General features: G+C 49.7%; 1 protein-coding gene across 2 annotated transcripts in view; it reads left to right on the forward strand.

Moving 5' to 3' along the window:
• The first annotated feature begins 1,868 nt into the window (after positions 1–1,868).
• SHC4 (SHC adaptor protein 4) overlaps positions 1,869–23,529 on the forward strand; it is a 35,416-nt gene continuing 13,755 nt past the window's right edge. Inside the window, exons 1-5 of one of the 2 annotated variants that reach the window (XM_013957302.2) lie at positions 1,869–3,041; positions 10,796–10,866; positions 20,699–20,762; positions 21,654–21,773; positions 23,400–23,453. In XM_013957302.2, coding sequence (XP_013812756.1) covers positions 2,463–3,041; positions 10,796–10,866; positions 20,699–20,762; positions 21,654–21,773; positions 23,400–23,453 — 888 coding nt within the window. In that variant the 5' untranslated portion in view covers positions 1,869–2,462. The remainder of the gene's footprint in view (positions 3,042–10,795; positions 10,867–20,698; positions 20,763–21,653; positions 21,774–23,399; positions 23,454–23,529) is intronic. The other variant, XM_013957303.2, reaches the window with a different exon arrangement.

A 23,529-nucleotide genomic window follows, 5' to 3' on the forward strand; every position in this document is an offset into this window, starting at 1 on the left:
CTTGCGTGACGGTGAGGATGCCAGCGCCGGCTCCCGCTTGGCCTTTCCTTCCAGCCATGTGGTGCTCATGTTCTATCCCAGCACTGAAATTAAAGAGTTAAAAAAGAAAAATGTTAGTGCTAAGAGAATTTCTGTGCTTTGCATACAATCAGTAGAGCTGCTAATCACTTCTGAATGTTTGCTATCCTTTGGTGCTTGAAGCCGTCATTAAAGCTTGATGAGAAATTAGTCACTGTTCTTAACTTGTGGCTTGGGCAGGTTTTCCCTTTGGGTTTGGTTTTGTGGGCAGCGTGAGACATCCCACCAGAAAGAGTTGATTCAGGAGAAGCCGCTGCCTCTTTGAGCCATATTTCACTGGTACAATCAGGACTGTATTTTTTTTTCCCATTTGATCACAACATCTATTGAATCTTTTAGCATTAATACTAGCTTTCATACAAGAGGAGAAGCGCAAAACGCAGTGTCTGTGTTGAGCTTGCGCTTCGTTGCCTGTTTGTGATTCTCTCCTCCCGTTGCGTCGGGGCTGCCGGCCGTGGAGCTCGTCCTCCTCATCTGGCAGCTGTTTTACGTCACCACACACGAGACCGGGGTAAGGCCGGTTTCGGTGTGAGCATGATGAAGGTGAATTTAATACTGAAAGTTTAGTGAGAGAAAGTAATTAATGGAGAGAAGTGAAATGTAGTTGCATTGATTTTAATCTTTTGGTCTGAACCCCAGTATTGCCGCGTATCTATTTTCATGACGTTGGCCGAGGAGTCAAAATCCAGGTCGTGCTGAGGTGACTTATGCCAAGGGCACAAATATTTTCCGTGAGTAAACCGCTTGGCTTCTATAGCAGTGCTGCAGATGGATGTTTTTCTGTACAGAAAATGTTTACCCATCACAATTTATCATTTGAGATGAGCTTCGGCACAAGCAGGGAGGGAACTGGAATGAAAATTGTCATTCCTTTAATAAGAATATGCGTACCGGGTGGCAGCAGCTTGGGATTCATCACAACACTTGTAATGAATTGTCAGTAGTTCTTTTTAGGTTGGAGCCGAAGATAGCAGGACCCGAATGCGCGTGCAGAGCCGGCGGGGAGCTATCCTGCTCCGGGAGGGAGCTGCCGGGGGCTTTGGCACTTGGAGGCAGGGCTGCGTTCTGTTTCGTTCTATTTCGGGCCGTTGCCTACTCAGCCGGCGGCTTCCTGAGTGCTCAGCCTTTTGCAGTTTCCATCATGCCTTTAAAGTAAATTTGATAGGCACAGGAAGCTGCGCTGGGTCTGATATCGAACCGGCGGTCAATGAGCAGGAACTCAGCCTCGAGGAAAGATGGATCGCACCTTCCCACAGGAATTGCACCATGCGTCTTTAATATTAATGCATCACTTGAGTCATGCTTTTTTGGTTGTTTTTTTAACTCTCTGGCGGTGCGTTACAGACAAAGGGGCTTTTGAAGGCTTTTCAGCAAGATCTGCCGGGGCTTCCGGAGGCCGCAGCCCGCCGCGCTGCCGGGGCTCGGGGCCGCTCCCCGGAGCCCTGTTTTCGCGGGGCTGCTCGTTTAGCGTATTTATGGCGCGTGAGTCAGCGGCGGGCCGGGATTGGCTGGGAGGCGCCCCCCGGGGGCCGCAGGGCCGCGGCCGCCCCGCGGAGCGCCATTCACGGGGCTGCCCGCCTGCACGCGCCGCGAGTCATTCACAAAAACTTCATTCATAAAACGGGCGGCGCGGCGGGGCCGGCCGCGGGCGAGGCAGCGGCGCGGCGGAGCAGCCGCGCCGGGGCCGCCGCAGCCGCGGCGCGCCGGGACACAGCGCCGGGCCGCGCGGGTCTCACCGGGGTCTGCAGGATGCTGCTGAAGGACTTTCCAGCAAGAATTAGTAAGACTTACACTGAGAACTGCTGGCTCTGTTCAGATCAGTATTTTCCTTGATTATTTTTTTTTCGTGAATGGAGAACGTGAGAATGGCAGCATAGGGGTGCTTTCTTCCTTTGGGGCAGCTGAAGCTGGAAATGCTAAAAGCTGGGTACCTTGCTAGGTTCTTGGTAGTCTGAAAACGTATTTGAGATTCTAGCTGTTTTGCTTTGCTTTGTGTGGAATATGCTTGAGCTTTTTCTGCAGCCAGGACTACCCGATTAATGATGCAGGCTACAACAGTGAGTCTTCAAAGCTAGCAGTGATTTAGTGGCTTGCTTGCTTGAGGCAGAAATGAGCGTAGGTTTGGATAGCAGCTCTTCAGATTAAACTGCTAGAGCATTGCTACACTTTCCTGTATGCTTCTTTTATTACTGCTTACAAAATACCAGATGTCCATGCAGTTTTAAGCCTCGTGCATTGAGGAAAATAAACCACTCGAGAGGCAGTCAGCAAAAATATCCAGTAGGTTTCTCCTTCTAAAATTGTTTGAATTGCTTAATTTCCATATAATTTATCTACAAGAGCCAATTTATGCAAGAGTATCCAGTTACAGAACTGCCAAGGCTATGAGAGAACGCAACCAGCAGAGCCTCGGTGGACACGTACTGTATGTAGGGTTATTTAGACATCCAGGAATGCTGCACAGGGCTAAATACAGCCGATTCAGGAATGATTCGATAACATCACTAGATGAAGGTACACAAAATACATCTTTAAATATCAAAGGCTCTTCCTCCTCTTCCCATTCTTCAACACCTAATTTACTGACTGAAGATGTCTCACTGGGGACACAGGACACCTGCACCACCTTGTGTGCTTTGATACCCCGAATGGCTAACATTAAACTTGCCAACCCATCCAATCTGCCGGGGCTGAAAAGCTTCTGTCTTGGAACAAAAGAGGTGCCAAGAATTAAACTCACAGAGTGCGTTACCATCCCAAGCAGCCCAGCCTCACCTGAAATCAGCTGCCTCTCTGCATCATACCCGCAGCCCGACCTGGACAAGCTGCTCCTCAGCACCAAGGCTGCAGGTGATGGCACCCCGTGGGGCTCGGAGGAGGCTGCTCCTGCAGGCAGACAGGACAGGAGCCTCATACAGAATGCTGAAAATGTCGTCGAGATGGGCACGACCTACTGTGTGCGGGTGAGTACCTCTCACGGGGTCTCCATTTTCTAACAAAGCAAACTGTGCAGGTGGTTGCGATGTGACCCCCCCTTGTTCCCACTTCTGGAGCTGGTACCCCAAACCACTTATTTATATCTCATGTATTTCCCCTTTCCTGATGCCACATAGGTAGGACTGTGTTGTTGAATTGAGGGAGTTAAAAGGACTGCAGATGCTCCCAGAGGCAGCACAACATTCGTTTCCCAAAGAACGTCTATACTGTTTAAGCAATGCAATTGAGCTGAAATTCAAGCAGGCATTGCTCTGGCAGGCAAGGCACGCTGGAGGCAGAAGGAGGACTCGTGGAAATGATTTCCTATCTCCTGTAGAGCAGCTCCTAGGTACTAGGTGTAAATGGGCTCACACCTCTGGCATATTTATTACAGAGGGTGTGGGAGAGTGGCCGGGCCCTATGCTGCTCCCGGTAGCACCCTGGCACCTGCGTGCCTGCGTGCTGCAGGAGGTGAGCTTGCAGGGTGCCAGAGCTGTCCTCCCCATTAGACACTGTATGCGGTGTCTGATTTTCTTGGTGATGATCATGCACAAAAATCCCTGCATATTTCTTCAGAAGACACCTGTCCTCCCTGGGTATTTTTCTTTTCCGCAATGTGTGCTGGTGTTGGTATGTATCATCTTCTAATCAGTGGTCAGTGGTGAGGAGGAGACCTTGCTGCCTGAATGTCTCCCTGTGCTCCGTACGGTTGCTCCCTCCACCTGTCCCACACTCAGGAGCTTTTTTGTTTTCTTTTCCTCTCTGGACTTTATGTTTCTGTGGCTGGATCTTGCAGTTTGAAAAACCACAGACAGTTGCTTCCTCCTCTGCTCTCTGAACCTCTGACCCTGTATATTTTCGTGCTGACCTTTCATCTGTCAGAAGCACTCCCACGTGAAAACTGCTCACTGCCAGCACGGAGCCGGGGGAGCCAGTTCAGACCGTGGGCACACGATACCAGAAAATGGTCTAAATCTGCTTCAGGAATAGCGACTTAGTGGCCGGGCAGGCCCAGGGCTCCTGCAGGGCACGCAGCCGTCGTGCCCGGCGCTGGCCTGCGAGGCCGCTCGGCAGCAGTCGGCTCGCAGCCCCGGCAGCGCACCGTACGAGCCGGTATTAACCGACAAATGTGTTCCTCTGGTTAGGCCACAGGCAGGGTGTTAAGACTGGTGTGTAGCTGTAAACTGTCGGTTTGGTGTATAGGATGCGTCAAAATGTGCCAGAAATACAGAAAGAAAAAGCTATAAGCCGTGCAAAAATTGTGTCTCCTGTGTGACGTTTCCCAAGCAGGAAAGCCTAAAGAAAAGTGCAAGGCCAAGAAAAAAAGAAAACTTTCTGGGTTCAGCACATGGGCAGCAAAGCAGAGTGGATGGGGCAAAACGGGGGTGCAGGGTGTCCTCGCTGCTGCACGGGCCTCGGGCAAGGTTCCCGCAGCCCCAGGCAGCGGCTGAGACTCCCGCCCGGCAGTGGTGCGGCGCGTTTCGTGGGATGTTTCCCCCGCCGCCGCCGCCGAGAGCGGGGCCGCGCCAGAGCCCCGGCCCTCGCCAGGGGCCAGCGAGTGGCAGGAGGGATGCGGGGCGGCGCGGGGCGGCGCGGGGAGCCCCGGCGCGGCCTGGCTTTCCAGGAAGGCTGGCGGGATGGTGCAGGCGCCCTGCTGGGCCCGCGCTTGGGTACATCTCTGGGCTGAGTCTTTGGTCTTGTTTTAATTGCGAGACTGGTGTTGGCCAGATAATCAGCCGTGGAAAATAGAAAGGAAAGGGCTCCCGTTTACACTGACCTTCTTGTTCAAGGCAGCAGCGAGAGAGAGCCGACGCGGGGCGGGCGTCTCACGTGAGCGAACTATTTCATCACACTGAGTTGTGTCCCTTCATGTTTGTTTCTCTTTATCAACTGCTCGTGTTAGTATTAGGATTCATTTTGACATTAGCAAGCCTCCAAAACAGATTAATGAGCACCTAGGGTCTGATTTACAGTGATATTTAAAGTGCCAAATGCAATTTTAGGTGCTGTGCTATAGGTCAGCTGACCTAGAAATGTTGGCCCTGGCAAATGGTGTTGTGATGCTCCAGCTCTTCGGCACAAGGATCTTCTTTTTATCGTGTGTTTTGAACAGCGCTTGACGTGCTGGAGTTCCTGGTTGGGGCTTGGAGGTGCCTCCAGGATCGCAAATCGGGGAGCGCTCATGTCAGAGTGGGGTTCTGCCGGGGGGCGGCGGGAGAAGGAAACGTGCGGGTGGAGTTTCCTGCGCTTCTGCTGTGGTCGAAAGCCGAGAGCCGACCCGCTGAGCTGTCACCTCACCGGGGACCGCACGAGCGAAAAAGAAGAAGAAAAAGCGAAAAGGAGAACAAGAGGCCAGAGAAGAGACAGGAGGGCTGAGTGAAAGTGGCCGAGGGGTCGTCCCCAGCGTGCGCTCACAGCCGGGTTTTCTGCTGGCCTTTCTGGAAGTCAGAAGGTTGGGGGAAACCTTGCCGGCAGGGTTCCCCAACGGGCAGCCTGCGCCCGGCCCGCCGCGTGCCCGCCACCGCCGCCGCCGCCCCGCGCCACCCGCGCCGAGCGGGACGGGCACCTCGCCGGGCGGGTGGCCTCGCCGGGGGGCCGGCGCCGGCCGCCTCGGCAGCGCGGCAGAGCGCCGCTAAGGCGCTGCACAGCACGCCGTGTCTGCGGCGTGGCCGCGCGGGGATGCCGGCGAGGGACGGGGCCGACGTCCCCCGGCAGGCCGGGGCACCGCGATGGCGACGGGCCGATCCGCGGGATTCGTGCAGGCCGCCCTGCTCGCTCCCCTGCGCGTTGCTGCGAGCCGTTCTGGGGAGCCCCCGGCCCTGCCCGGGGCCCTTCCGTTGGCGCCGCTCCCCATTCCTGGTGCCCTCGCGCCGCGGCTCCCGCTCTGCCCCGCAGGGGTCCGGAGCTGCCGTGGTCCCCGCGCAGCTCCTCGCGCCGCGACAGAGCGCGAGGCAGCGCGCCATCACGGCGGAGAGCCGCACGGACGAGCCCGGCAGGCCGGCACCAGCCCTGCTCTCCGCTTTGGTGCTCGCGGCACCAGGGCCTGCCGAGGAGCCCCGGGCGGCAGGAGGCGAGGGCTGAGCGGAGCCGCGGGAGCCACCGGCTCCCGAGCCCGCGCACGGACAGGGGCAGGGGCAGGGGCAGGGGTGCAGCTCCGCGCCCTCCCGCAGCAGCAGTCCGGCCACGGCCCACGGAAACCAGGATCCCGGGATGAGGCTTCATGGCTTGGCTTAAACCAACAGCGCAGAAGTCTTTGAGAGGTTATGTCCAGACTGCTAAATAAGTATGCTATTTAATTAAAATAGGGAAGGAAAAGGCTATTGCCGGGTATTTTAAAGCATGTTAATTTTATAGAATGGAATAAGATGGTACAAGTTGTTTGCAGCACCCTTTATCTTAAAGAAGTTTTTTCAACACACAGGTTGATCCTCCGATAGCAGTTTGTGTGGCAGGTGTGTATGCCGTTGGTAGTCTCTAGAGTAAAAATAGCCAGATTCCTGCTGATGTAGGAGTTAAGAAATAAGCTGAGGTATATAGTGTGTATCCTGATATATATATATATATACATATCCTGAAAGAGTGTACATGGGAACTTGTCCCCTGCACAGACCTGCTTTTATTCACCATCTCACTCTGCAGGAGGCCCAGAGAGCCCGCTCTTGGTCGGGGTGCCCGGGGATTACTCTCTGCGGCAGCCCTTGGTTGTTCCCCAGGCACCCGGCTGCTGTCGGCGCCTCTCCCTGGCTCGGGGCAGGGAAATGACGGGTCCCGCTTTGGCAGCAGCGCCTGCCCAGCGCCGCTAACCCCACGCGGCTGCCGGCCTCCCCGCAGCCTCCCGAGCCGCTCGCGCCCCGAGAGCTGCTCCGGTTTTGGCACCCGGCCTCGCCGAGCCTAACTGAGTAAATGCCTAGGAAGGCGCAGCCAAGGCTCTGGCGGGAAGGAGATTAACTTTGGTGATTCATTGCTTCTGAGCCGCATCTGTGATTCACGAGCCAGCGGGTATTTTTGGTTCCCGGGCTGTGACCCGCGCGGGCGAGCGCTCGCGGGGCCGTCGGTGTGTGCCGGCGGCACCGGGGTCCGGTCCCCGGCCTCAGCCGCGCCGGGGCAGCGCCTGGCAGGTGCCTGCTGCCGCTCAGCAGCCAGGTGCCCCGGGCTGGGCCGAGCGGCCGGCCCCCGGCGCCGAGGAGCGCCCGCCGGCACCCTTGCCCTCCGGGGAGGAGGGCGGTGGGATGCCCAGCAATTTTTTTTTCGCCTAGTTCAAAAGTGCCTTGTTAAAGCAGCGCTGGGAAAAGAAAGGCTTGAGGGGGGGGTTGGATTCGTGACACGCTCATCTGCGCATGGTACAACTGTTCGTGATGGTTTTTTGCCCAGGCAGCTATATTATGTTTGTAGTACATTTGAACTTGGTCTCATATACATTTGGATAGAGGGTGTTTAGCAGCAGTGCGATACCTTAGCACATCTGTTAGCAAATGCTGTCGCCTGGGTTCCTTGTTAGTCAGCTGGGGTGTCTGTAGAAGCCGGCCTTGACATTATGCATGAATTAGTGCCGTTAACTAATAGGTAAAATTGCAAGGCTTCAGCTGCACTGTTTAATTAGGAGCTCCGTGCTCTGCTCCGGGTGCTGTTTCTGCTGGTGAATCACTGGCTGTTGTTCACGCTGGAGCCGGAGCCATTGGCTGTGTTAGGGGAAGGAATGAAATGAGCCGCGGGGCTGCATTAGAGGGTGCCCCAAAAGCCTGTTCACAGGAGCCCCGCTCAGGGTGCTCCCATCTCCTCCCACACTGTCCTCATCCTGCTTTGCAGCGACTCTCCGCCAGCTCTTGTGAATCGATGCGAAACGATGTGCGTCTTCGCCAGCCGCCCTTCTCCCCGCACCGGCTCCCACCGCTCCGGCAGCCCGGGGCAGCAGAAAGCATCGCCACGTCGCCGGTGTTGCAGCCTCGCGCAGCGCCCGGGGCTGCGCACAGTGCCCTGCGCCGGGTCCCGCTCGCCCCTGCTTTCCCTCGGCTGCTCGCCGCAGCAGCGCCCACTCCCTCTCGGCAGCCTTGAGGGACCAACCACCGAGCTCGGACGCCTCCTCGCACGGCGCCAGGACGCAGGTCACTCGCCCTCCCCTCCCTTCCCAGGCAGGTTTGGCAGCGCTAATAGCGTGGAGCCCTCGATGCCGCCCTCGTCGCGTTACAGGACGCCCTCCCAGCACGGGTGACGGTCCCGTCCGCGGCGCGGCGGCCAGCCGTCACTTGCCGGGCGAGGCAGCGAGCGTGCTGGTGTTCATGGAGCTGCGCGAAGGCGCTGGCGGGCTGCCGGCCTGCAAACACCTCGGCTTAAATTCTCCCAAAACCCAGAAGCGGGACCTGGCCTCTACCCTGCGCCCCTGGATGTGCCAACCTGCTTTCCTGGGAGCAGCCGTTTGGGGTGGACGGGATGGGGGAACAGGGGCAGCGCCTGAACTAGGGTCCAGGCTCGGGCGAAGATTGTTGAGAAAAGCTTTTTCCTTGCCTCCTGCCTTCCCCTCTCCCTTGGAGGCCGGTCGGGTTGCTCGTCCCTGCAGGCTCTGCTGTGGAAGGGCTCATCTTCGCCTTGTTTGAGGTTTCATTCTTTTTTCTTCCTAGGAGAGTGTCTTTTGTTTTCTTTAACAGGATTCTAGTATCCTATTGTCCTTTTTAATTGCTCAGCGGGCTTCTTTTGGAGCACTGGGACCTGCCTGCCCTCCTCCCAGTCCAGCTGCTTGTCCCTGCCCAGGACTCTGCAGTTTTTCTGTCCCCTTTCCACCGAGACGTGGCCATTCAGCCACTGCTAGCTGTGCTGGTTCCATAACCAAAGGCAGCTAAAATATATGAGGGATACAGTGAGGTGCCATGTTAATGCATTTCCCTACTCAGGCTTTTAAAGAAAAAAAAAAAAAGGTCTTTTGTGAATCATTGATAAGTTGAGCTTCACTCAGGGTCACTTATGCAAAAACCCAATATTGATTTTTCATCTTTGCTTAGAGTAGCTTCCCACGCATCTGTTCAGGATGCAGCGGGGACTCACTTATCAGCGTATGACTCACCTACTCCTCTAAATCTTTCTTTTCTCAAGGATCATGGAGCAGCCAACCAGCTCACAGAATACTTGACCTTATACAGTAGGATCAGAGGTCTCTGCTATGCTGTAAGCTGAGGCTCTAAACATATTTTCCACATTTGCTTTGTTCCCGTTAAGCAGGAATATCTTTAACAAGTAAGATAGCTCTCAGAGTCCTTTACAAAGTCATTAAATGTTCATTAGGGAAGCAGTTCTGCTAACCCTTCAGATTCGTATTGATGTCCTTCCAGGGCTCTGACCTAATTCTGGAGTTCTCCCAAGGGCTGCGCTGCTATTTGGAAAGAAATCAAAACAGGGATAATACAATTGTTATGGAATCCCTGTTTAACTGTACGCAGACTCTCTCTTTTTAACACACGGATTCATTTCTAGAGGTCTCCAAAGTTGAAATAGATACCTAAATCCAATCCCCTTTGAATGCCTCAGCAGAAAAATCAATTCACAGACCAACTGAGGCAGAGGAGGCAACTGTGGTACCTTTCCCTGGACAAACAGTGGCTCCACCGTCCTTTGGAAACAAGAGCACAGACCATGGCTGCCCCTGTCCGGGACTGCCTGTCTCTCCGGGGTGCCTGAGAGGCCGTGCGAGGTCTGCACGGGCAGGCTCTCACTCCGCGGAGCCCGTGGGCAGTACGTGAGGACTGCAGGAGAGCCACAAAGCTCTTTCTTCCTCCTGGAGAATATTTCATTGTGGAACAGAGGATGCGAACTGGGAAACCCAGATCTGTGCCGAGCCTGTAAAGGGGAGAAGTCTCGGCACTTCAATAGCAGAGAGATGGACACCAACAAAATTGCTGAAGGAATTAGTAAGATACTTTTGCGGAAAGGTAAACTCAGTGGCTAGCATTAGCCTAGTACACTTCACTGAGATGCAAATGTACCCTAGGTTGGTATATAAACATCACAGGAGTCCATGGGCTGACACATCACTGCGTTCCTGATGTTTCTGAAAATTGCTGAATTTTATTAATCCTTAGTCCTGTGAAAATCCCAGATGAGTATGGAAGGCTCCCCAGCTCTGCCCCACATGACAGAAGTGTGGGATCTGACTCTGATTTAAGGCAGGTTGGTTTATAGCGCAGGATCTTAAGAGCGGTTGCTATGGCTGGAATTGCAACACCACCACCTTCATCTTCTGCAGGGGGGATCTGTCCTCGGACCTGCAGCAGCAGGAAGCCACCGCTCTCCTCACACCTAGCAATACCTGCCTCTGCCCTGAAGGGACGTTCGGCTCTTCTGCAGGAAAGCTTTACTGTGCACTGGCCTCAGGGCTTCCCGATATCCGCTGCTAGGGGGAGAATTTCACCCTGACGCTCATGCATCCCTCCCGGTTCAGTAACACAGGCTGATCAGGGAGAATAAGCAGAATTGGAAAAAAAAGAATGATTGGATTTCATGTCTCTAAAATGCTTTTCTTCTTTTTTTGCTATGTTGTTGAAGTCACTATTGCAGTCCTACCCACTCTTCAGTGAAACAAGATATATTTAGTAAGCAGATCTAGAATGGCTGATTAGATTTTCCATTTAGACTATGGTTCTGCATACATTTAATGGACTGAAACCACATTTGCATTCTCCTGTGATCCTCCTCTTACCTGTTCTCTAGATCTTAACATAGCCGTCCTGTCTGTCTGTCTCTCTGTTTGCTCTAGTACATGGGCTGTATTGAAGTGCTGCAGTCAATGAGGTCCCTGGACTTTGGCACGCGAACACAAGTCACCAGGTAGGTGGTATCAAACCGAAATTCAGCACAAGAGGCAAAGCCCGAGTGCTAATTCCTGTAGAAAGCCGGGGGGGGCATGCCAAGCTCTTTCACTCTGTTCAATAGGAGTTTGCATGCGTTGCTTTGTTTTCCCCAAGTGACGATTTGAGTTATTTGATCATTACAATAGGCTTTTGCGCTAGCAAATGAATTGTTCCAGCCACAGATCTGGTTTCTCTCCCAGCTCTCATTTTGGACGAGGAGAGGATCCCCCTGTGGCCGCGGCACGGTGCAGACGGACCCAGCTGGCGCGGTGCCGGCAGCGGCTGGCTGGGCCACGGGGCTCAGCGCCGGCTCCGCGGCCACCCGAGAAGCAGGGTAAATCTGCCGGCACTGCCGCGGGCATCCTGCTGCTGGGGGCCGTGCCGGGAGCTCTCCCGGCCTTGTCCCTGCTGCGCTGCCCTCTCTGCGCTTGACACCTGGTCCCCCCCATCTAGTAAGGTCTTCTCATGATTTTTTTATCAGATATGTGACATTGGTTGGCCCCATTTACAGCCAAGGCCAGCTACAGCTGTAGGTGGAGGCACCAGGAAGCCACGTGAAATACCAGCCATTGCCAGGTGTGCTCCAGGCCTAGATTTCCAGGCTGCAAATCAGTAAAAGATGAATACTTTGGTCTCGGATAGAACTGACTGTGGTTTAAAGATGAAATATTTTGTATTCTTTTGAAAAGCTTGCAACTTCTGTTGCGGATTGCATTGCTACCAGTCTTTGAGCATAGATTATTAATATACCCATGTGGGGGGCCAGCGTTGTTGAAATGTCGTGTCAGGAGATTTTTACCTTGTTTGCAAAGCCCATGTGCCTGTAAATTTGTAGCTGCAGAAGTGTATGAGTTTGCAAAACAAGCACCTTTTTTCCGCTTCGAGCAGTTACGCGGTGATGGGCTGCAGGTGGGACTGTGCGGCCGGGTCTAGCGCCCCACGGAGCCGTGGCACCCGGCAGACGCTGGTAGAGGAGCTCCTGCGCCCCGGCCACTGTGCCCCAAGGGTTTCTTGGCGGTGGGTGGACGCAGAGTATTTTGGCCATGCCTTAGGCACGTTCTCTCCTACCTCTGCCGTTTTCCTGGCACGGTTGGTGCCGTGGATGCCAGAAGGGTGGTTTGGCCTCCTGTGCTGCCTTGCTCTTCCTTCCTGCTGGAGGAAGGTTCACAGATGCTCTTTTGCTTCCTCAACTGTGAGTATCAAACTGGCTGGAGAACAGAAAGGAACATGAACAGATAAGTGTTAAACTTCTAGCTGTTGGCTCCCAGACTTACCAGATAAAAGGAAGAAACTGAAAACCTTGAGTCCTGAAATGCCTATATACCATGCTCTAAAGCCGCCTGATTTGTTTTGTACTCAAAATCAGAAGTTGTTTACATTTCCAGGCAGCACAAGCGTGCAGTCACCCAGTTCCTGCATGTGCATATGAAGAAGTGCCTGTGATACAAATATAGTTCCCTCACCCTAACTGTTTACGGATCAAAAGGAGCGATGTAGCACAGCTAGCCCAAAGAAACCAGCCCCGTGCATTCAGACCAACCCATTGTGTTCTTCGACAGCGTCAGCCCAAAAGTGAGGTTATCTTCCCTTTGCAAGACATGGAATATGTATGTTGTTACACTTACAAAACAGAGATCTGGATGCCTTGTCTGGAAAATAATGAATATGAATTACTGCTTAAAGAGAACTTGCCAACTTAAATTTGGCCCAGATAGTAAGGTTTTGTTAAACTGAGCCATGTGAAAACTTAACAATGGAAATATTTCCATCACCTAAAAAAAATGTCACTGCTGACCTTAACAAGCTCTTTTGTGTATGAGAAATTCAAAACTTAGACTGTTTGCAAACCAAATGTTGAAGTGCTGAGCTCATGCACGTGAAGTTTAAAGTTCGATCGATTACAAACCAACTAGAAGCAGAGATAACACTGATTATTCCGCTATTGTTCTCCCGGGTGAGTAACTTTATAGATGGCATGCACAGTACAACAAACAAAAAGTTATTTGAAATGATTCCATTTTAATAATCTCAGTTATTTGTACTGGGGGTAGAAAAATATTTTTACTCTGACGGCATTGCACTAAACAAAGGGCCATGTTCTGTTTTAAACTGAGGCAGAAGGGGTCTCTAATTGTGTCTGTTCCCTGACCTGCTTCATGTGTATTTGCATTCTTAGTCTCCTGATCTCTAAAATTAGAAATATTATTTACCTACCTCACATGATTGTTGGAAAGACCAACAAGCTTATGTTTGCCAAAGTGCCTTGAGGAGTCAGAAGAGATGAAAGCCACTGATTTATTTTCCAGTTCATTGCTGGTCTTGCATTGTCAGAGTCACGTACCAGTGAGGAACAATATCTGGGCTCCCAAAATATATTCAGTCTTATACAAGCATGATTCTGTGCAGAAATGCAGCATACAGACCTGCAACCCACCTAGCAGACCTGAAGAGGACCTGCAAACCAGGCACCAGGGTGATGAAGGTAGAAAGTGGCCTCCCCAGTGCTTTGGATGACTTGAGACGGGGGGGCGGGGGGCAGAGATGCCTTGGGGCTTTCAAAGCGCACGCCGGCAGCTCAGCAAGTGACGGCCTGCGTGCTTGGAGCCCAAGACGGCTGTGCGGAGAGGAGGCTGGTGGAGGAGCCAGAGCTGCAGCCGCTTCAGACATTTTCTCTTCCAGCTTTCTGCCGTGCACATCTGTGAGCCAAGTTCCCAGCAGCCCTGTGCGTTCCTGCCAGCCCGCCTCGCTGGTGGGGCAGGAGGACTGGAGTGTGGGCCGGTGGCTTTCAGCAGAGGGACTGCCCAGACACCTGGGGGCGATAATGTCGTAAAGGACCGCAGCCGAAAGGGGCAGAGATTGCCCACCGGGGCCGTAAGCTAGGCAAGCGTAGCTGCATCTGGAAGAGCAGCTGTGTGATTCATCTCGCTGTAATTTATACCTCGCTGTTGTTGATTTAAGGAAAATATAAGCCAGATTGATATCAATTTAGGAAAGTCCCTTCTCCCTTTTGCATCAGCTGAACCAGCTGGTTTTAAATCCAACCTGTAGTTAAGCTGGGGCCACTTGCATTCGCCTGAATCCTTGCTGTCCCTTGCCGGGGGGGCTGGACTCCACCCTGAGCACCATGTAGCTCCACGCAGGGAGGCAGCGCATCGAACCGAGAGCCGCGTACCACAGGGCTCTTCGTTCAAAGCAGGGAGGCACATCATAACATCCACATGCTCTTATTACACCCCTCCTGCTCTGTGGAAATGGCACTCCCAAATTTCAAGTAGGTGACAAGAGTAACATCTGTAAATAACAATAAGGATACTAGGTTCCTCTCCTGGAGAGGCTTTTTTTTTTGGGGTGGTCACCCGTGAGCATGTTGTGCTTGCTGTTGTCAGAACAAGATGTTTTGGACCGCTGGTGGTCAGACTCAGCCTTTGCAGGGTGGCCGGGCTGTGACCGGCCCTTCCCTCCCATCGAGGAGCAGCTCTGCCTTTGCGCTTCCCTCGTTCAGCCCTTTGGCTCTTCTCCTGTCACACATCCCCTCGCTCTGATAAATCAAGCTTATTATTAGCAATTATATTTGGACATTTATGGGAAAAGGGATTTTGTATCTCAGGTCATGGCATTAACTTGCAAACTTGAAAATGGTCAGGCAGCATGGTTAGGGCGAAGGGCATCCAAAACGCGCCGGTGGGGACGGCTGGTTGAAGAAGGCTGACTTTGTCTGGAAGATTCATTTCAACTTTGTTGAGACACACAATCCCTTTCTGTTAGACAGTGTAGGCAGAGCCTGAGCTGCTTAAAAGCCAATCTCCAGCAGCATGCTTATCCGCTTACATCAGCCCCTCTCTTCTTTACGCTCGTTTGGGGACACAATACACAAAGTGGCTCACTGTTATTGCGAGCTCTTCTCCCGCATGCGCATGCTCACTTTTATTTTTTTCAAGAAAAGCTGGGCTAAGTGTCCACAAAAAAAAGAGTGTAGGTTTGACTGTACAGCTGAGCTGGTCTAAAGACTCCCAGATGTCAAAACGGGGCTGTCCTTGCCCCTTCTTCCTGCTCCCGTGCTTGCTGGAGCCCTCTCTGAGTGGGTTCAGCCTGCTGGTGGCCAGGAATGGCCCCAGCGGGCAGCAGGCAAAGCCTCCGGTGGGCGAGGGAGCCCGAGCAGACCCATGAAGGGCAGCCTGGGCAGGACAGCCTGGCCCAGAGCAGTAGGAAGTTGCCCTGACTCCTCAAGAGCCTCCCAAAATCCCTGCTGCCGCCGGCTCTCAGCCCCGGCAGTGGGGGCTAATGAAGGCTATGTGCTCAAGGGACCCGGTGGCCCAATCTGAGAGGCTTCCCTGCATCCGTGTCCCATATCTCTGTATACGTGCTCCCATGCGCCGTGCCAGCCCTGGTGAGCCGACGCCCTGCAGAAAAACCCCTGGGAAATGCCACCTCCGGGGACAAGCATCTGCCAGGCTCGCTCCTGACCGGGCTCCCAGCACGGGAGGGAAGGAAGTGTGAGGAGCAGGATCAGGCTCGGGTGGCACGGGAAGCCTGCAGTGGCTCTGCTGCTAGGTTTGGAGCAGTCTTTCTCCGAATGGTGAAAAGAGCTGGCCCAAATCTCTTACATTCCCCATGGAAGAGTGGAAACCTTGTCAATGTACCAATGATTAGTTTATGTGATTGTGTGGCACTGATGGACTGATGGAAAGGGATCTGACCTCAAATGGCAAGAGATGTCTGAGGAGTTGAGGAGCAAGATCTTCTTTGCCTTAAATGACAAGAACGACTTAAATTCCTCACAACTCTTCCGATTTCATTCTGTGGCTCCCAGGGTTGAGAAAAGCTGCTGTAGAGTACCCAAGTAGAGTATCTCATTCAGTGTGGTTTAAAGGAAAAACAAAAAAAACTCAAAGCATTTTGTTTTGGGATGAGTGACAAGAAGGAGAGAAAGGAAGAGCAGCAGCATGGCTGGAATAGCACGAGCACATTTTCTGTCACTGCTTCCCATTTGGAGACTATAACAAGTGAGTGGCAGAACCCATGAACTTGCACGTTTGTCCAGGAACGGGAGGATTAACTACAAGACCTGTGTGCGGGCATGTGTGACCTGGCAGACCTGAAAGCAGAGACCTGCCTGAGCATGTGATTGGAAATGAACTGCTGAAAGAAAGAATTAATAGCAGGTCTCTAGGAAGAAGTCACTGATAGAGTAAATAGTATTTCAGTTTATCGTGGACATAACCAGGTTTCTCTTCTTTCTAGTTATAGTGCACATGGGCTGGTGCACATCTAGTTCAGATCCATCTGTCCATTGAAATGACTGAATGATGAAAGTATCAAGTTGTATTAGCAAGGTATTACCAAATTGCTGTTTTTCACAACTTTAAAATAACATATTAGACAGTATGTTAAATCATCTGAAACACCATCCAGAGATATGCAGCAAGGAATGTGTGTGAGACATGTTCCACTTACCAGAAGAGGTAATATAAACTATAAAGTAGGAATGATTTACCTATTTTTCTGTTCCTGTTTGCTGGAAAATTGCTTTGGAGTGTGGTTAAGTGGAGAGTGACAACACTTTCTAGTACATGAATGGGATCTGTTGCCAATAGTTTTGCCTAAGATTCATTTATGCCACATAGGTTGCTTGAAGTTTATAATAACTCATTTGTCACCAAAATAGATTTCCTTGTTTTTCCGATTTGTTCAGTATCAGTTTTTCTTTCTAGCTAGAGCTAGACTTGAAGGCTATAGGTAGCCTTTATGCCCTGTGTCTGATTTTGGTTTCCTTTAATACTGAATGAGAAGATGAGCTCTCATTCTCCAGGCTGATTTTTGGAATCCGCAAGAGCCTCCTTCTGGATGCCTATTCCCATGTTTTTTAGTTTTGGCCTTCCTATTGGTAACACCTAAATAAAACCGGAGCAAAACAAGAAGGATTTCAGGAATGAATGAATTGACTGGGAAAGTGTATTTCCGCTTGTGTAGGGAGAAGGGCTTTGCTTTGCAGGGCTGAAGTACTGTATGTTTCTAAACTGACTCTGACCCATCTTGTATAGCCCACGATGATGCTCCTCTTCGTCTGCTGTTTTTATTCAGAATATCTTAACTACATTTTTATAATTTTATTATTGCTGAGGTCCTCATTCATTTGACAGCCTCCAGATTTAATTTCTCAGGTTTCTCTCTTGACAGGAAGATTCAATTTAATATTAGGGCTCTTCAGTGTTTTAAGCACTCAGTGAGTCAGCCCAGCAACATGAGTGGGGTATGGACGAGGAGCCAGCAGTGGTGCTGGGCCCTTCGCGCTCCCACGGCTCCGCAGCGCCGCTGCCGGAGGTTTGCCCTCCAGTCCGCTCCGCTCCGCTCCCAGCAGCGATGCCGGAGCCTCGGGTGTCCACACTCCTCACCGAGGCACTGCTGTTACGTGAGAGGTGTCCGGCCTGGAGACTGGATCCCAGGGCTTCTTCTCATTCTTTAGTCTCTTGATTTTTTAGCCCCTTCGAAACAAAACCTTCTCAGGAAGAAAAGCCCAGCAGCATGGTCCTCCCACGCACATGCACATACTTGAAAACAGACAAACTTTCCTAATTTGCTGGTTTCCTAATTAGCTCTTTGGATGATAATTACATGAAATAAATAAATAAACAAACAAATTCCCTTTCCCTTAAGAATAAAACAAAATGCCAGCCCTTGAAAGCCCAAATCTGAATTCAGCTCAGGCTTGCTGTGAGATGAAGGCTAAGGCTACAGTTTCAGAATAAAATTGCCCAATATAGGAACCAAAGTCTGAAATGCTTTTCTAAGCAGAACTAGCAAAGTAGAAAAGACTCCTGCATGCATTAATGGGGATTTGTAAATAATGCTAGTATAAAAAACAATACGGGCACAATGTCTGTGCAGGAAGGAAGGATTGATCGATAATGTGAACCTGGAGTGGGGCACTGATTTCTGAGACCTGATTTGGTCTGCAGCAAACAGAAGTTTATGGCATAGTTTCACTCCAGCATAACATGGTATTGTTGGGACTTCTAAATATCTTTAAATTCACTTCCAGCCTTTCAGTGGTTGACTCACACATGCACTTGTCAGTGCCAGTTTGGAGTGGAGCAAGGGTTCCCTTGTTTTGGGATGTCTTCAGCTCCCAAATGTGAGCAATGCTGGTTATATTCCAGATGAAGCTCAGAAAAGGCAGGAGCAAACCAAGGAGGATGTAGGGAAATGGTCTGATAGATTTTCTAAACTGATTTTCATTTGTGGAACGGTGTCGGGAATGAGCAAAATCACATTCAGCAGTGCCGTTTAATATTAACTGTGAACAGCCCCTAACCTCCTGACTGCCGGAGCATAGTTGGAGTTAAATACACTAAAGCAAAACCCAGGAGTCACCTTACTGAAGAAATGACTGAATGACCACATTTCCATCATTTGCTAGAGAAGAATATTTATGAGCTAACTTGTGAGGGCAGGTTCTTTTTGCTGGCATGATGGTCTACTAAAATAGGTGCTTGCAAAAAGATAAAATTGAGAGAGGTCCTAAAGCTGAAGCTATTTTGCTGTTGATTAACTAGATCACCAGGAAAAGGAGCATGAACACAGCGTAATCTAAAGAGGCTTGGAGAAGAGGAAATGTGTTATGCCGTTGGTCCTGAAGAGCAATATGGTCTACCTTTTTGCCTGACACAATGTCTCTCTGCTTCAGAATTTTTCTGTGAGCACATTATGAAGGTTTCAAAAAGGAAAGTGGTTTCAAAGCTGTATTATGTGAACTGCAGCACTGACTAGTGCAAACTCACCTTGCACTGACAAGAAAATGCTTTAACATATGAACAACATATACCTATGTAAAGACTGAATTTATGCTTGATTTTACCTGAAAGCTCTGAAATTATGGACTGAACTTTAGGAATGTGGCCCTGAGACACCAACTGCATTTTCAGAAAGTTTCTTGAGGAAGCAGGCTTCACTTTGGGAGCAAACTGCACAGAAACTCACAACTCCCCTGGGCTGATTTGACAGAAGTGAGAATACATAAATTCAGCGGTCCATGCGCTTCCTTCCTCTGAGTCTTACAGCACTGTAGCACTGAGCTTCAGTGCTTGCTCAAAAGAAAAAAAGGCTTCAAAATGCAAATGTACTTGAAAACACGCTGGGATGAGGGCTTCTCTCTTCCCCACGAGCCCCATGGCAGAGAGCCCTGGCAGCTGGAGAGGTCATGGGCTGCGCGTCCAGCCCTGCAAGGTGCTTTTGTGCCTTTCACAATGTGTCTTGCATTCCTAACTCCCCAGGCAATTATAAGAGGATGACCAGGCCCTTTCGCTTGGAAAACTTACCCCACTAGCATCTCCACTTGCTGGTTTATGAAGATAAGGGTACCACATTGATTCTGGGACATGAGGGATGCTGCAGATACCGCTGGCATCTCCGTAGCGCCAGGATGTCTAGGAAAGGTTAAGGAAATTTCCTAAGCACTTCCCAAGCTAGTAAGTCACCGTTTGTACAATAAGACAAAAAGTATCAGTAAGTGAAAGGTCTGTGACTGCCAGCAAAATATTTTTTTCCAACAGCTGACAACCTTGATCAGTATAGTTGACTGCTACATTGTATGTCAAAACCAATAATCTCACTGATTATATATCAGAATTTCCTTTGTTGCAGTGTGGGAAACTGATGCAGTATGCCTCTTTGTTATATTAAGTGTGCAATTTAGCTGTCTTTGATATAGGCCAATAAACACTGTGAGTGCTTTATGCCTTATGCTTCTGCTTTCCTAACTGAGAAGCACCTTGACAGCCAGGAAAGGACTTTTAATTTGGGAAATACCTGCAAGAGATGGAAAAGATATGAACTGAAACCCCAGATCTGAAAAAGAACATGAGAAGCAGAAGTAGACTGTACCTCTGAATTTCCTTCCTCAGCTTTATCTTTAGCAAGCACCACAATGAAACCTCTTCATATTCTAAGGAAAGAAACTTTGAAACCCAGCTTTTGCTTGAGCAAACTATACACCTTGATCTTAAAATGAGAAAGGTTTGTGTAAAATTCACAGAGAAAAGTTTCCTGCTAAGAGGGGTGCAGAACTGCTGACAGCAACCCTTAAAGCATTTTTATCAGCGCGCGTGTAGAATGGGCAGAGTCTAACCAGGGGTTTGGCCGAGAGCGTCGCACTTTGCTTAGCAAGGAAACATCCTCCAGACTTGCCAGCCCAGGTGCCGGACACTGGAGTAGTGGCTGCACCCAGCGAGGTGGGACCAGAGGGCTGGGGGACCTTCACTGAGCAACTCTACAATGGGTTAGGCTGTAAAACAGGGCTCTCCCTGTGAGAAAAGAGATTTTTCCTAAATTCCAGAATGGTCATGAGTTGTTTCTTTTCCTTTATTTTTTTAAGAGAAACCTAAAACACCAGACCAGCCAATAAGGGCACCCAGCTGGGCCCACTCAGCAGGTCCATGATGCTCTAAATAAGACCGACTAAGGCAGTTGAGGGCTCTTACCTGCCAAGCAGGAGACCTATCAACCTTACTGTGAAAGAGGCTTTGAAGGCATGAGGTCCTTTTCATTTCTGGCAGTTAGTTGTTTGTTTTTTTTTTTTTACAGGAAATTTCCATTAGGTGAAACTGGTATGTTCTATGAAGGGGAAGAATCAACCCAAAACAGATTGCTCAATCACTGTATTTCATTATCACTGGGGGGGAAAGAAAGCCCTTCCGGAAGACTTAAGTGTTTTTAAGTGGGATTGTAACAATTAATCACAAGGTTGCTGACCCTGTTACAGCTGATGCATGTTAAATGATCCAACAGTTTGTGCTGTATTTTTCTATTTGTAGGGAAGCAATAAGCCGACTGTGTGAAGCTGTATCAGGTACAAATGGAGCTATAAAAAAGCGGAAGGTAAATATTGTTTTAGCTGAACATTTACCTTTCTATATCTGCTTTTGATAAGCTAGAGATGTGATTCCCAAGCAGGATCCAGTCCATGCTGTAGTCAGCGTATATTCATTCATCTGAGCTTCATGTATCACAAAGGACTGTTTTTAGCAGGATGTTTGGGCTGCTTGATTTTGGGGGTGCCAGCAATGCTACACCTTATTCTTAAGGGTTAATGCTCTGGCCAGTGTTCCTGCTCCTACCAGCCTTTTCAGTGCTCAAAGCTCTACTATTTTTAGGTTCTGGCTGGTAAAATGTAGAAGTTTTTTGATTGCAAAAGGGAGCTCATTCACTGGAGGATTACCTGATTGTTATTTAGACCAAAAAAATTAAAACTAGAATGGCAGTGTTTAATGGGCTTATCACTTATTAAATAACTGGCATGCAGTGAGGGGCAATGTAAGTAGCTTCTGCTGGGTAGTGTTCAGTGGAAGTTATTGATTTCCATCGGTAACCGTGGAGCGCAGGAAGAATAACTCTCACTGAACATGCTCCTGAAAAATAAATACATGAGAGAATTTTTTGATTTACTCAGAAACACTTTATCCCCAAGAAATGTAAGAGTTCAGCAGGAAAATGATGCGTTCTGAATTATTCAGCCAGCTACAACATTTAGCTCATTGCAATTTTGCTTCTTTAAAACTCTCTTTTCCATTATTGACATAAAAACCATGCATTCAAGTGCCCTATTTAAAGCTGATGTTTGTTATAAGATCTATTTGCATTTGATCAAGTCCTTATCCTTAATCCATTTAAATTCTCAGTCAGATATTGTAAAATCTAGTTGACTTTGATGTACTTCTGCCCCTGAAAAACTCAATTGACAGTCTTTTCCTTTTGTTTCTTTGTTCAAAGCCTCCAGTTAAGTTCCTGTCTTCTGTGCTTGGCAAAAGTAACCTTCAGTTTTCTGGCATGAATATAAAGCTGACCATTTCAACAAGCAGCCTCACTTTGGTTAATGTTGACACGCAGCAGGTAGGATACATATGAGCCAGAGTCCTTTTCTCCATGCTACTGTATTCACCTCCTTCTTGTGGCATCTGAAGGAATGGCTGGGCACTTTAAACGGAAAGCGGCACTACTTAGTCTTGGTAAAGCTGAATTGCATTGGTGCCTCTGGATCTAGAAATGAGAGCATTTTGGAGGAATTTGACACGTGGCACATGCCCCTTCTGTTTATAGTAGTGTCTTTCATGTGGCAGGATCTCTAAGCACTTGGCAAACTGTTTCTCTATGTGTGTCTCTGTTTGTACAGTGCCTAATAAACAAGGCTCTAGTCCTGACTGGAGCTTCTGACAAGTCCTAGAAAAAAAGAAGATATAAATAGTGAGTCAGAGCCTGGCTTTGGCATCATTCACAGCTATCTCATGGCTGGGTAATATATGTGCATAATCAATTATACTATGCAGATTCTCCGGGCTCCTCGAGGCATGCTCCTGCGAGCCTGGGTTTGCCCTAGATTGGGGGATGCTCCCTTCCCAGCACGTGGGATAAGGCAGCTGCATGCTGCCCACCTAGTTCCTCCTTCCACACTTGGCTTCAGCTCAGAGCATTGTCTCACCCAGGGACAGCACTGGCTTTACTCCTTGGTGGAGCAGAGGAACATCAGGGAGGTGGTTTTGACTCACTGGTTTTGGAGGAATCGCTGCACTGATGCTGGTGCAAGGCTGCCCGACGCTGGCAGCTCTTGGGATTCCCCTGCGTCACAGCAGAGTAAGGGGCGACGGCTCGTGGCGTCCCTCCCTCTCAGGTAGAGCAGCCAAGAGCTTCCCTACAGCAGGCAAAACCCCAGGGGTCTGCAGCTAAAGTATGGCCTTTCTAAACCATGCGTGTTTGTAACAGGATTGAAAGCCAGCCGGACAAATCTGCTTCTCAATGCACTAACATGCCTCATTCGTGCCCACGTGGGTGTTCAGGGTGCTGCCCTCCAATTCTTTCTAGGTCTTTACTTACTAGATCTTTGCAAATTGAAAATCCTGTTTATTCCATTCTTGCACTGCCACCACACTTCATTGTGTTCCCACTTGCATACTCTTTTGCAGTTGATTTTATAAAAAAGAACAGTTTGTCTCCAGAGATGAGGTAATGTGTGAAACTAAGAAAAGCTGATGCTTGATCTGGCTGGAGAAATCTATAACAGACAACAGTTTAGTGCTAGCGCTGAGAGGGGGATGTGATCAGAGTGTCACTGGGGCCTGTTCATAGAAACACCATCATTATACAAGCTATGCATTTAAATAAATTTCTGGTCATGTTCAACTAAATTAATTTATCAAGAATTTGTAAATGTATCAGGTGTCTCCAGTTACTTTCCTATGAAAGTCTCATGTAGCTTCATACTGACCCAGTTATAAGTTGGCAGCTACATTCATTTTGGAAACCCTTTTGAGGAAGATTACTTAGGGATCTAGATATTACTAAACATGAATGCATATTCCTAAAAAATAGTCCCACCTCTAGCTCCTTCTTACAAATGGTATGTGCGTGTATTAATGTATTGGGTTGTCATGAACTTAATTGCTTGCTCCATGAAGTTGTGTTCTGCTGTTTTCTGAATGTACAGCACATGAGCACATTTAACTAGTTTGTCATGCTTTTCAGATTATTGCCAATCATCACATGCAGTCCATCTCATTTGCTTCTGGAGGTGACCCAGTAAGTATTGATTTATCAGATACACTTCCGTATGTATAATGAAATTATTATGAGAATAAAGCACCTGCAAATACTT

This window comes from Apteryx mantelli, chromosome 15 (assembly GCF_036417845.1).
Source record: "Apteryx mantelli isolate bAptMan1 chromosome 15, bAptMan1.hap1, whole genome shotgun sequence".
Lineage (NCBI taxonomy): Eukaryota > Metazoa > Chordata > Aves > Apterygiformes > Apterygidae > Apteryx > Apteryx mantelli.